Source organism: Podarcis pityusensis (assembly GCF_964106645.2).
Source record: "Podarcis pityusensis genome assembly, chromosome: 9".
Lineage (NCBI taxonomy): Eukaryota > Metazoa > Chordata > Lepidosauria > Squamata > Lacertidae > Podarcis > Podarcis pityusensis.
In genome coordinates, this window is record NC_138034.1 from 62,771,092 (window position 1) to 62,784,640 (window position 13,549).

Consider the following 13,549-nt stretch of genomic DNA (forward strand, 5'->3'; position numbering starts at 1 on the left):
TGCATCTTTTCAGCAGTGAGGGCTCGAACTCCAAATATGGAGATAGGTCACTTAATAGCTCACTGTTGGGGTGAGGGCAATGTTCTCCCCCCTTGGGACATTTACATGCATGAAAACTGCACACTCAAGTCAGATTCACACACTTGCTTTCTCCTCTTCTCTGTCAGTTCAGAAGCTGCCTCCTAGATGCGAGTCAGAATAAAGTGCATTGGGGAAATGGGGAAGAACGATGTAAGAAACGGCTTGCAAGCTCAAGCCAAAGGTCAGCTCTACTGAATCCTGCACTCTTAGCTCAATAGCTAACTGGACAGGGCTGGGAAGCTCTCAAGTGGGGCATGATAAGAGAGTACCAGCCCCTGTTGGCTTGGCCCCAGCCAAATACACCACATGCAGAAAAACCAACATTTTTCAAGTACACCTCTGCAGTTCCTTATTAGTAACTTGAGAACCTTCCTAGGAGGTGGCTTCAGATCTTGGATCTCTTGAATCTGAAGCTCGTTATTTTGATGAGGATTTTCATACATTTCGTGCATAAGAGGGCAATGATCTTAACACCACTTCGTACAAGCAGGAATCACATCCCAGAAAATAAACGTCTCAATATACTGCAATCTGTAACACTGTACTGTTTTCTATTGGGAAATTTGATGGAGCTCTGCATTTCTGGAACTTGCCTCTCCCACTAAGTATCTCTTGGGAAATGAATATAGAGGGTGAGCAACAGAGCAGAGGGATAGTGTGTAAACTCTGCCCAAGCAGAACGGACACTGGGTAAAGGTTAGTGGATGCAGCGTGATAACCAGGACAGGATACTAAATTATTTGCTGTACTGCCCGTGCATGTGTCACAGTGACCTAGCCTTATGTTTTCTTTGGGAGTCCTTTTCTTAAAGGGGGCATTGGCTCAAGCGAGATCTTTTAAATATATCTGAATATAGTGGCACATATTAACTGCTCTCAGGAAACAGGCTGCATGGGATTCAGTCTCAAGAGAGTTTACTCGGCACTTACGGTGTCAAACAGAATGCCGTTACCACCCAAACACCTAATACTAGGTACGCAGGGCTTGCACCCCAGGGGCAAACTGGATATAATGAGGGCAGCAATATTTCTCGTTCACGTAGCTGCCTTGGTACGTCCCACAGAATTGTTGTCTTGGTGCTTAAACGCAGCTTTCCAATTTGGCACTTCTCTAGCCCTAGAGAAGCTTTCTTAATTCAAAATATCCCCCCAACATCCCAGCCGATATCAAACTACGGCTCTTGAAAGTGACCAAGCAGATTTCGACCAACTAAGCCACCATCCTCTATGGATGAGAACAAGCGGGGGCAGAAAAAGGGTGCCAAACCCCAAGCAGGAAGTGAAACAAGATATTTATCAAGTGTCAGGTGGGCTACTACTTATGCAGGGCTGGTGTACTGTGTTTTAGCTGGTTGGGTAACCATTTTGGCTTGCCTGCCACTGATCGGAGGCCCACATGCCGCAAAGGAGCCACCCTACTCACTTGCTCTCCCCTTCATCCTCAGTTCACCAAATCCCACCTTGGGGAACATCCATCGCACCTCTATTGACACAATCAGTACAGATTATCTCTTAGCACAGAGAATTCATGCGCAGTTACAAAGCTGAGGGAAACCCTTCAGGAAAGGATAAAGAGACAAATTAAACTACAAGTGGCCTTTTGGAAACCAGGACTTACAAGGCAGTATGTTCTTATATCTATTCTTCTTCCTGTTTTCCTTTGTTTGGCCCACCAAACACTGATCCAAAGGCTTTAGGTCTTGAAGATTCTGTAACGAGACGTGTAGTTAACTAACATCATTTAAAAATACATGTACATGAATTTTTATTTTTTTAAAAAGCACCAGACTGAACCAAGGTTAAAGTATGTGTAAGCAGATTAGTTTTTATGGTGTGCATGTAAGAAAACATCTAAGAATGTAGGGGAATAAAACAAAAACAAACCAGCTGAGTTTTCGGAGGGGAAATGTCCACTGAGAATCAGAGGTGAGTGAAGCAGACCCGTTTGCATTCCCATGTTATCTCCTCTCATATTCCGAGAAGAGACATGACAGCCACCCCTCAGGGGCTGTCACATGGAAGATGGAGAAAGCCTGAACCAACGGCTTCAAGTTACAAGGAAGGTGATTCCACCTAAACCTCAGGAAGAACTTTCTGATGCTAAGAGCTGTTTGTGGGTTCTCCTGAACACGAGGTTTCTAAGCAGAGATTGAGTGGCCATCTGTCATGGATGCTTTAGTTGAGATTCTTGCACTACAGGGGGTTGGACTTGAGAACCCTTTGGAGTCCCTTCCAACTCTTAGGATTGTGTCCACAGCGCAAGAGAGTGTACACTCACCTCAATCTCTTTTGAAGGGACGCCTTGTTCCAATAGGCCTCGCAGCATCCGGATAGTTGACTTCAATTTGGAGCCTGTATATTTGCCCGAAGGAAGGACTTGGACGATCGGAAGTGCGGCAAGCTCTTCGTCGGTGACTAAAGGGCAATCTGGCACAGGAAGGAGATGGGATTTATGAGCGCCTATAAAAATCCACCTAAATCCACAGTTATGGTGCCACCCCATGAAATATAGCAGCAGTTGGCTGCATGGCAGCACGTGCCACTTTCAAGTTGTCAGTGGTTGATGAAAACATATCATGATTATTGCTTTTGTAAAGGCTCCCCGTAAATAACTTGGGTGGTAAACAACCCCCCGTTTCTCATTATCCCTCCATGCTTGGTGCTTCAAAGGTTGCTACCAACAGCGCTTTTCTCAGATTTTTGTAAACGTCGGCTCAAATTTAACAGAAACTAATAAATAACCATCTGCATTGTTAACGTTCCTTGCACAATGAGTACAGTGCCTTTATGCCAGGCAAATTCACTGCGTTTTGTAGACAAGGTAGATTGTGGGAAGGGGTGGGTTTATTGGTTTGTTGTTGTTTTATTATGTACTTTATGTTCTCATTTTGTATTTTTATGTTGCGAACCACCCTGTGATCTTCAGAGGAAGGGTGGTATACAAATTTAATTAATCATCATAATAACAACAATCCACTTTTTAAAGAAAGCCAGGTCTTTGTGGTTAGGGAAGTGACAGGATTAAGTGTGGGACGACTGAATGATTGACAGAAAGACTTAAGCACCCAGCAACGACATCATTGTTCTATAACCGCCCTGTATAAGAGTCAGAACAATTGTTTAATAAAGATGGGACAAAATCTAGCCTCTGTATAAACTACATGGAAGCAAATCAGAATGAATACTGAATAAACAAGTAATCTGCAGAAAACCAAAAATATTGCGAATTGGCCCCTCTCTCTTTGATTGCTTACCTTTAACAGACTGGTGCTGGTTTATTGATTCAATCGGTAACTCATCACTTCCCCAGGTAATCTCATCATCGTCTCCCTGACCCGCCAGAGGTCGCTGGGGTAATCTTAAAAATACAAACATTTCCTTAAAAAGACCCAAAACTGTGTCTGCACCCCCCACCACAAAGGACAAAAAATAATCTTAACAAAACATTCCAAGCAAAGGAAGTTCAAATGAAAGTAGGAATTACCAACTTAATTACCGTATTTTTCGCCCTATAGGACGCACTTTTTCCCCTCCAAAAATGAAGGGGAAATGTGTGTGCGTCCTATGGGGCGAATGCAGGCTTTCGCTGAAGCCTGGAGAGCGAGAGGGGTTGGTGCGCACCGACCCTTCTCGCTCTCCAGGCTTCAGGAAGCTATCCGCAAGTCTTGCAAGCCCGGCGGGATGTCCCGCGGGCTCGCAAGGCTTGCGGGCAGCAGCCTGCAGCCCAAAAGCTCGGGGGACAGCGGGGAGGCGCAGCGCCGCCACCCCGCTATTCCCCGACCTGATCTGGAGGCTGGCGGGGGGGGGGGAGAAGCAAGCTTGCTTCTCCCCCCGCCAGCCCCACAAACTCGGGGGACAGCGGGGCAAGCTGTCCCTGGAAGCAGAAGAGGGAGACGGAGTGCTCCGTCTCCCTCTTCTAGCTTGGGGATGGCTGCGCAAACCTGGGGGGGAAATAATTTTTTCCCCCTTGATTTCCCCCCCAAAAAACTAGGTGCGTCCTATGGGCCGGTGCGTCCTATAGGGCAAAAAATACGGTAGATTATATATGCCAATTCTTAGTATGATTCATGTGAGGAAGGTAGTTTCCATTTGAGTTTTTATGGCCATCTTATTCGACATTCTACAAGGTCACAGAAAACAAAGCATAATCTGCAGATGGCAAAGGAAGCCTGACCTTCACGGCATGCCACATGAAATATGGAATGGAACATGGAAACATGTGCCCATTGTATTCGGCCCCACCAGCACTATACACTGGGTGGCTTCCCACAAAGAATTCTGGGAACTGCAGCTTGTTAAGGCTTCTTCTGAGAGTTGTTAGGAGACCTGTCTACCCCACAGAGTGCTAAAATTTTCAGAGTTTCCTGGGGAGAGGAACTGATCATTAAACCACTCTGAGAACTGTAGCTCTGTGAGAGGAATAGGGTTCTCCTAACACCTTTCAGAAAAAGGGACGGGGGTGGCGCTGTGGGTTAAACCACAGAGCCTAGGGCTTGCAGATCAGAAGGTCGGCAGCTCGAATCCCCGCGACGGGGTGAGCTCCCGTTGCTTGGTCCCTGCTCCCGCCAACCTACCAGTTCGAAAGCACATCAAAGTGCAAGTAGATAAATAGGTACCGCTCCGGCGGGAAGGTAAACGGCGTTTCCGTGCGCTGCTCTGGTTTGCCAGAAACGGCTTAGTCATGCTGGCCACATGACCCGGATGCTCCCTCGGCCAATAAAGCCAGATGAGCGCCACAACCCCAGAGTTGGCCACAACTGGACCTAATGGTCAGGGGTCCCTTTACCTTTACCTAACACCTTTCAGAAACCTTAACTAACTACAGTTCCCATGAGCCTTTGGGGGATGCCATACCTGTTTATAAAGTGGTATGATGCTGCTTTAAAAGCACAGTGCAGATGGAGCCCAAGCTGTTGGGCTCCATGCAACAGCAAGAAACACCCATTTCAAGTATATCGCTAAGTGTGGCTAAGACTATTATTATCACATGGTATTTTTATTTCAATTTTTTGAGCTGTCAAAACCAGTAAATATAAGCCAAATTAAGGAGGACTGGCCTTGTGTATATCTCCATTAAAAAAATAAATCTCACCTTTCAGAAATCCTTTTGTTATTACAATACTCTTCGCAGCCATTTATTTGGGGTGGCTAAGGAGAAAAACAGAACAAGACCATTTGCAAAATGAATTATAATTACATAGCGGGGCACTAGCAAGGTAGAAAACTTTTATGTAAAAAATTCTGTGCCTTATTCTATCCAGTTCTTTTCTTTGCGATGCGAGAATATAGCTGCCTACAGCCACCATTTTGTGCTGACAACCACAACACCCGCCAAAGACACTGATAGTTTCTATAATACTTAAAAACACTATGAGAATTGCTAGATGGTCAATATTCTGGATGGCTTTCAATCCCATATCAGCAGATTAGGTTGCACAATTTTAATCATTTATATTTTCTTTTTTAAGCTGCCCTTTACTGTAAGGTCATATACAATTATGAAAACAAATAAAACAGTTACAGACAAAGCAAAATAAAAAAGTGAAAACTATTAAAAATAGCTGCATATATACAACAATTCCAAATATAGAACCAGTGCAATTTTTTAATAAAAAAAATCCTGCTACCATATTTATTTTACCTCTGGGAAATCGTCAGGCAACGATGACCCATCACAGTCTGTGTCTTCTGATTTCTCTTCTGCAAGTTTCCCATTTGCCTCTACAGGGAGAGAAACATGGCGTCAAAAAATAAGAAAAAACCCACACAAATGATCAGGACCGATAGGCTTTAATCACTCACTAAATGCAAGCGTGTGCCACTATTTAACAAGGCTAGGGCTGTGGGGGAGGGGAGGGGGCTGCTGGAGATTTCCCCCGGTTGAACATCTGCCTGCCACACAATTAATAAAAGACACAGGAGACCTGCCAGAAAAAAGAAGAATTCCTTACTACATCCATGAGGCTAACTTGGAAAAGGTCCAGCTGCTGCTCCTTAAATGCTTAGCTATCCGAATAGTATTGCCAAGCACAATCATTAAGGGTAGGAAACAACTGTCAGCAGCTGAAACACAGACACTAAAGGAACCACTTATTTCTTCAGCAAATCGTTTGAAGGGAAATAAGCTACCAACTTTGGTGAAGGGATCTATTTCTGACTTTCCTATTTCTGAGCCTTTTATACTTTCATTATGCTTTGTTAGTTTTTCTGCTTGTTTGCTGTCACCAGATGTTGGCCTGAGTGTGCGCGCGCGCACACACACACACACACGAGCACTCTGACACCTATGTGACGTTAACATATGAGAGTGCTGGAGATGAAATAGTTAAACAGGTTACCCAATCAGAACCCAGGGGGGTGGAGTCAGAGGGACTATAAAACCAGCTCGGGGTGTGTGTGTGTGTGAAGGGGAGTTTGTTGGGTGGTTGGTCGGAGTGGTAGTGAATTGGGATAGAGTCTGTGGCTGGGTTGAGTTAGGGTAGCGAAATAAGTTGAGTCAGGAACAGTTAGGAGCTAGGAAGACAAGTAAATATCTGAGAGGTGGTTTAGTGAGTGAGAGCAGGTAGTGGAAGTTATAGGTCTGGATAGGCACCCCATGATTGTAATTGACCGATACCATTTATGAAACCACACGCTTGTTAAACTGCAATAAATAAACAAAAGTTTATGTTCCAATTTAACCCTGACTGGACTCAGTATTGTACCAGGTAGGGCCTGGGTGGTGGCAGCGAGAAATAAAGTGGTGGCACAGGGATCAATAGACGGTGAAACGTCCAGGGACCCTGTGTGATCACCACAACCTCTTCCTCCCAGCCTGCTCCCTCTTCTCCCTCATCATCATCCCACCACCAATCCCCTGGCTCCGAGCCTTCTTCCCCTGGGGGTTTCCTTGGGGGTTCCCCAGCTGGTGCCTCCCACCAGTCCTCTGCATCTGGCCAGTCCATGACTCATCATCACAACAGAGGCACCACCACCAAAAAGCCCCTTCTCTCAAGGAAAAAAAATGTTGCGGTTTAGCAAGACTCACACAAACATTTCAAATATACAACACACCGGTGTTTATTTTCCGAGATACCCTGAAATGGAAGCCTCCAGCTTTGAGCCTGAAACTACATCAGACAGAACTCTGCAACTGTTAAAGATCAACGATTTTGCCAACGGTTAAGCAATGCTTATCAGCAACTTCTGGCTGAGAAAGCTTCCCTGGAAGTTAATGAGCGTGCAGACCGAATTAGCACTAACAAGGCATTTGCATCACAGATAGCGACGACCTAGTAAGAAATGAGTTGCAGGCCTAATAAAATTCAATCTTGTGAAGTACATCAACTCTGGAATGGTCTCTTATTGGTGGGATTTTTTTCACCGATGGCTCATTTGACTGTACCTGGCAGGTGGTTCCCAGATGCGGCGTTACTACGGTTTAGCAGGTTCTGGGCTTCTTCATCTACAACATCTAAAAGGTACTGAATGACTTCATTGTGATCGTCCACATCGTAAGAATCATCGTCTTGCACCTCTGCTTTAAATAAAACAATGTCACATAGCTGTTGCTGACAGGGAGAAGAAAATGAGGAACATGTGGAGTTGCAAAGCCCCGCTCCCCTTGCTGAAAGGCAATACAATTTGTAGATAATCTCTTCTTTGTTTCTCAGTGCTAGGTAATCCTTGAAAAAGAAGCAAGCAGATTCACTCTCCCCTCCCCTTCCTCGGAAAAGAAGGAAATCATGATAGGACTGTGCAATCTACGCAAGTTTACTCAGCTACCATTGCTTGCGTTCATCTAATTTACCCTTGTCTCTGTTTCTCCATGTTTCCCACACCCTTCCTCTGGTGTAATCTGGAAATCTGTATCGTAAGCTCCTTGAGGAAGAGGCCTGTTCACAGCAAAACATCACAGCACTTTGGGTGGTAAACCCATTGAAAATCATGGACCTAACTTAGCCATACTGATTAAGTTCAACGGGTCAACGCTAAATAAGACTTGGTTGAATAGCATCCAAATAAATATACAGTTCTAACAACATTATTGTTCAAGAACAGTACACTGAAGCCGGACAATACAACTTAGAATACTTAGGCACAGCACCCTCCTTCATTTTACTGTTTCAGAGCATTCCTAAAAGCTTTTGTAAGAGAGAGATACAGAAATGTCCCACTTTGTCATCCTTACCTGAGTTGTTACTGTAGCTGGAAAAATCTGAGGCCTGACTACTAATGTCTTTAGATACGGTGACATTCCCTGGCCCTTTTGGATAGTGGCTGTTGTTCATTTCACCATTAACCTAACAAAACCAAGAATCATAAATCAGTTTTCTCTTTAAGCACTTGGGTTTAAGTGTTTTGGCCCCACAATTCAGGGAAGTATGCAGCTCACTGCTGGAGCACATGCGTAGCTCGCAGAAGGCCCCAGATTCAATCCATCTCATCGTCTAACTAGGTAAGACGTGGTTCAGACAGCGCCAAACCATGGTTTGGCATTACATGAAGGAACCTTTCTCCAATCACATGCTCCATTACCCACCCTGACTTGCTGACTGACCAATTGAAAATGGTTTGCTATTAACATCTGAACTAGGCAAACTGTGGTTCGTACAAACCATAGCCTATATCCACAAACCAGAATTGGGAACCATGGTTTGATAGTGGTTTCCAGTTCTGGTTTGCAGGTAAAACCTGCCTAGTTCAGGCCTAAGAGTCGACTATGGTTTCTCTCTGAATTCAAAAGCAGGGACAGTACAAAGAAATAAGGGAAGCTGCACTTTTAGGTAGCGCTAAACAATTGATTGAATCGGCTTACAGAAAGTCAGAGGAAGGAGGCTAGTCTGATATCATCAAATATGCAAATTTTAAATAAACTTTTCCAGGCACTTCAAAACTTGACTAATCTAATATTTTTAAAAAATCCAGTAAATGGCATTATCTGACACATGTCTACTTCTGCTTAAATACTGGGTATTTAATATTTATTAATAACTGAACAGTCAAAAACGCTGGATGGGAAGGTTTTCTCCCATTGGCAGAAATAATCTCCTCTGTCAGAAACAGATTTCATCTGCCAGAAGAATACCCTTTCTTCAAAAGGAAGGAAATCTGCTGGATCCAGCTCCAGCTGTTGACAAGCTGAAGACCATGTGAAGAGCCAAGATCACCACTGATGTAAATTTTCCCTGCGCAAAGCTGTTCCCCTTTAAAACACAAACATTTCATTGTGCGGCACAATTCCTCCTGCTGCAGCAACAAGGGGAGAGAGTAACTGTTCTCAGTTACTTACTTTCGGTGCATATGCCTCAGGTCCTATTTCTGCTTTGCCATAGGGGTCTCCAAGTAAATGACCTACAAGAAGAGTGTAGAAATTGCATGATTTGTTATTTTCCAACAAACCGATATGTATCAAATTATAACTTCAAATTTAGCCATCTTGCAATTAAAAGTTATTTTTCTTTCTTAAATATAATTTCGAGGATGTTGTTGTTGCAGCTGCTAATAATAATAATAATAATAATAATAATAATATCAATTTAAATACCACCCTTTATCAGAAGATCCCAGTGATCGGTGTACATCATTAAAAACGCATTACAGAGCACCAATGATAAAAACATAACAAAAATAGAAAGCAAATAGTCATCATAATAACACTCTTTCACCCCCCCGCATTTTCACAAGTCATAGACTATTTAATAGCCATAGGCTTGGGTAAAGAGGAATGTTTTTGCCTGGCGCCTAAAGACATGTAATGATGGCGCCTCTCTGAGCAGAGCATTCCACAATCAAGGGACCCACCACAGATAAGGCCCATTCTCTTGTTGCCACTTTTGAGAAACTGTACACAGCACAATAGGAAATCAGCTTGTAAAACTTGAATACATTTATGCCCTTACCATTATGCTTTATTGACCTTGGACTTGAATTATCGGGGCCTTTGGACCTTGGAAACACTGGATGGCCATCCCTGAGAAAATAAGAAACTCTTAAACACAGTTTGTACAAACGGTTCAAAATATACCTGATATCTGTCTGTAGTCAAGACGTGCAATTCTTCACCACCTTATTAACTGGGATCACATGTGATCTCTGTGCTGGATTGACCAAAACTTTCAATAAACATGCTTTAATTTGATTGTTCGCTTCTAGTTGCATCCTTGCCTATGTTCTGGTACATACGCAAATATGAAACTTGGTTAATCTTATTTTCGTTACCCTTTTCTCTTAGCACTACAAAAAAGAGGCATTGTGTTATGGGGCCTCTGAAACTTGACACAGTTTAAGGCCTCAGCATGTCTTAATCTGAGCCCAAAATATATGTACCGTAGATTCTGGCGTATAAGACGACTTTTTAACCCCAGAAAATCCTCCAAAAAGTCAGGGGGTCATCTTATACGCCGGGTATGGGTTTGCTGGGCAGCGGGCTCTGCTCTGCTCCAGGAAGCTGCCCAGTGAAGCCGGCTTAGCACCGCTGGGCAGCTTCGCTGGGCATCTTCCTCCTGGCGTGGAGCCCGCCGCCCACTGCCGCATATAAGACCGCCAATTTGGGGGGTCGTCTTATACTCCCAGTTGCCTAATACGCCGGAATCTATGGTACATTACTGAAATTAAGCTGACCGGGCTCTTGTTAGGTGCCTGGAAGGAAGACTGCATGTAGGCCACCTTGAGCTGCATCATGGAAGAAAAGCAGAAATAAAGAAAATAAATAGTACAGCATTTAGCCATTCCTAGGAAGTACCTTGTTCCTTTCAACACCACTGTTGGAAGCGACATCTCCAGCATCCTCTTTGCCTCTTTCAAAGTCATGCCCTGGGTGCTGATCCCATTAATGTAATGGATGACATCCAAGGCACGAAGAGTCCCCTCTACGGCTGCGGCAGATTTTGGAGCGATATCGCTAATGTATAACACTTGATAAAGGCTGTCGTGACCACCTGCAAGGGAGATGCCTGGAGGGGAAAAGGAGAAGAAATAGCATCATACATATTTTGCTTTTGTAAACAGAAGAGGACGGATGGGCAGAGGTCACGAAAGTTTGGATTACCCAGTTCTTCCTTATGGCATGTCAAGTGAATGTCAGGCAGTAGATGCGGCAGCATGGGAAACTTGGGCGACTCCAAAACACGCCCAAGCACCAGCCTGACTGTCTTTGGAGCAGCTCGGAGGAAACTGACAGCATCTGTGTGGCTCATGTTAGTGACATCTGTATCATTAACCTGTGAAGATGAATATCAAAGAGAGAGATCTGAGATGCGGCAATAATTTAAACAACCTAAGTAGCATTTTCAGACAGTGAAATGATTGTCTGACACTATTATTTGCTGGCAAAACGTATGAATGCCTGTCATGGTTGAAATATAAATATATTAAAAAAAAAATGTCCAGTAGCACCTTAAGGTAAAGGTACCCCTGCCCGTACGGGCCAGTCGTGTCCGACTCTAGGGTTGTGCGCCCATCTCACTTAAGAGGCCAGGGGCCAGCGCTGTCCGGAGACACTTCCGGGTCATGTGGCCAGCGTGACAAAGCTGCTCTGGCGAGCCAGCACCAGCGCAGCACACGGAAACGCCGTTTACCTTCCCGCTATAAAGCGGTACCTATTTATCTACTTGCACTTAAGGGTGCTTTCGAACTGCTAGGTGGGCACCTTAGAGACCAACTAAATTTGTTCTTGGTATAAGCTTTCGTGTGCATGCACACTTCTTCAGATGCCTGTCATGGTGATTGGAGGGTGGGGGAGAGGGGGCAGACATTTTATTTATTTACTTATTTCACAAATTTTATATACCACTTGATTGTAGATTCAAAGCTGTTTACAAAAACACATGGAATTTGCACAAGGACCCCTTCAGGTGAGGTAATCACACACACACACACACACACACACACACACACACACACAGCGCAAGATACAAACACTGAAGATTGGAAGAAGGAACTACAAACAGTATGAATTAGGATACTAGCATCTTCCCGGTGAAAATCAGTTAATTTATATCCCATTTTTTCCTCATAAAACACATTCAAAGTACTGTAACTTGCAAGAAGCAAAATTAGAGAAAAGGTGCACAGCACTAAATAGTATGTAACAGCACCAAATAATACATAATAAAAACCAACATCAAAGCAAGAACTCAGAAGGATAATATAAAAAATGCATAGAGGCAAATCACCTTGAGAAAGTCTAAATGCTTTGGCCCCTGCGCAAGGATGAAGGTCAAGGTTTTGAAAATGGTATAGGTGCAATTTATTCAGAACAAAAGGCAAAATTAATTGTGAACAATGTAGTGACAGAAGAGTTTAAAATTGAGAAAGGGACACGACAAGGCTGCCCAATTTCTCCATTGCTCTTTATATCGGTCCTTGAGGTTTTGTTAAACATGATTAGAAAGGATCAAGAGGTTAAAGGTATACAAGTGGGAGCTAAACAGTAAAACTGAAAGCATTTGCTGATGTCTTAGTATTGACTTTACAGGAGCCAGAATCTAGTACTAAAAGGGTATTGGAGCTGATTCAAGAATTTGGACAGGTAGCAGGTTTTAAGTTGAACAAGATGAAAACTAAGGTTTTAGAGAAAAACTTAACTGTGAATGAGAGAGAGAAGTTTCAGGAGGAGATAGGACTAACATTGGTTAAGAAAGTGAAATATTTAGGGGTTAACATGACTGCTAAAAATGTGAATTTATTTAAGGATAATTATGAAAAATGTTGGATCGAAGTTAAAAAGGATTTAGAAATATGGACAAATTTGAAGTTACCATTGTTAGGCCGAATTGCTGTGATAAAAATGAATATGTTGCCAAGGATGTTGTTTTTGTTTCAAACATTGCAAATTTTGGATAAGATGGACTGTTTCAAGAAGTGGCAGAAAGATATTTCCAGATTTGTTTGGCAGGGCAAGAAGCCTCGAATAAAATTTAAGATATTAACTGACGCCAAAGAAAGAAGTGGATTTGCCCTGCCAGACCTTAAACTTTATTATGAAACAGCTGCTTTTTGCTGGCTGAGAGAATGGCTGCTTCTTGAAAACATTGATGTGTTGGATCTAGAAGGCTTCAATAATGCATTTGGCTGGCATGCATATTTGTGGTACGATAAGGTAAAAGCACATAAAGCGTTTAAAAATCATATTGTTAGAAAAACATTGTTTAATGTTTGGATACGATATAAGGATTTGTTAGAAAAGAAAACCCCAAGATGGTTGTCACCAATGGAAGCGAAGGCACAAAAAAAGCTCAATATGGAGGCCAAATGGCCAAAATATTGGGAAATTTTGGAACAAGATGGAGACAGAATAAAATTGCAGAGCTTTGAAAAATTGAAAAACAAATTGCGAGATTGTTCCATTATTCCCAAATAATGGAGGCATACAATTTGGACAAAAAAGTTGGTTTCCAGGTGGAAAAATCAGAATTGGAAACAGAATTGTTAGATCCAAAAATTAAGAATTTGTCAAGAATGTATAACTTGCTGTTGAAATGGAACAC

The 13,549-nt window shown here is 43.1% G+C and overlaps 1 protein-coding gene across 1 annotated transcript in view; it reads right to left on the minus strand.

Moving 5' to 3' along the window:
* The window catches only part of PTPN13 (protein tyrosine phosphatase non-receptor type 13), a 121,065-nt gene that overhangs the window by 7,292 nt on the left and 100,224 nt on the right, over positions 1 to 13,549 (minus strand). The window contains exons 32-42 of the mRNA XM_081021316.1: positions 11,110 to 11,281; positions 10,804 to 11,014; positions 9,962 to 10,032; positions 9,352 to 9,413; positions 8,251 to 8,362; positions 7,465 to 7,599; positions 5,722 to 5,801; positions 5,173 to 5,228; positions 3,335 to 3,438; positions 2,359 to 2,507; positions 1,699 to 1,789 (exon numbers count right to left, since the gene is read on the minus strand). Of these exons, the coding sequence (XP_080877442.1) occupies positions 1,699 to 1,789; positions 2,359 to 2,507; positions 3,335 to 3,438; positions 5,173 to 5,228; positions 5,722 to 5,801; positions 7,465 to 7,599; positions 8,251 to 8,362; positions 9,352 to 9,413; positions 9,962 to 10,032; positions 10,804 to 11,014; positions 11,110 to 11,281 (1,243 nt within the window). The remainder of the gene's footprint in view (positions 1 to 1,698; positions 1,790 to 2,358; positions 2,508 to 3,334; positions 3,439 to 5,172; positions 5,229 to 5,721; positions 5,802 to 7,464; positions 7,600 to 8,250; positions 8,363 to 9,351; positions 9,414 to 9,961; positions 10,033 to 10,803; positions 11,015 to 11,109; positions 11,282 to 13,549) is intronic.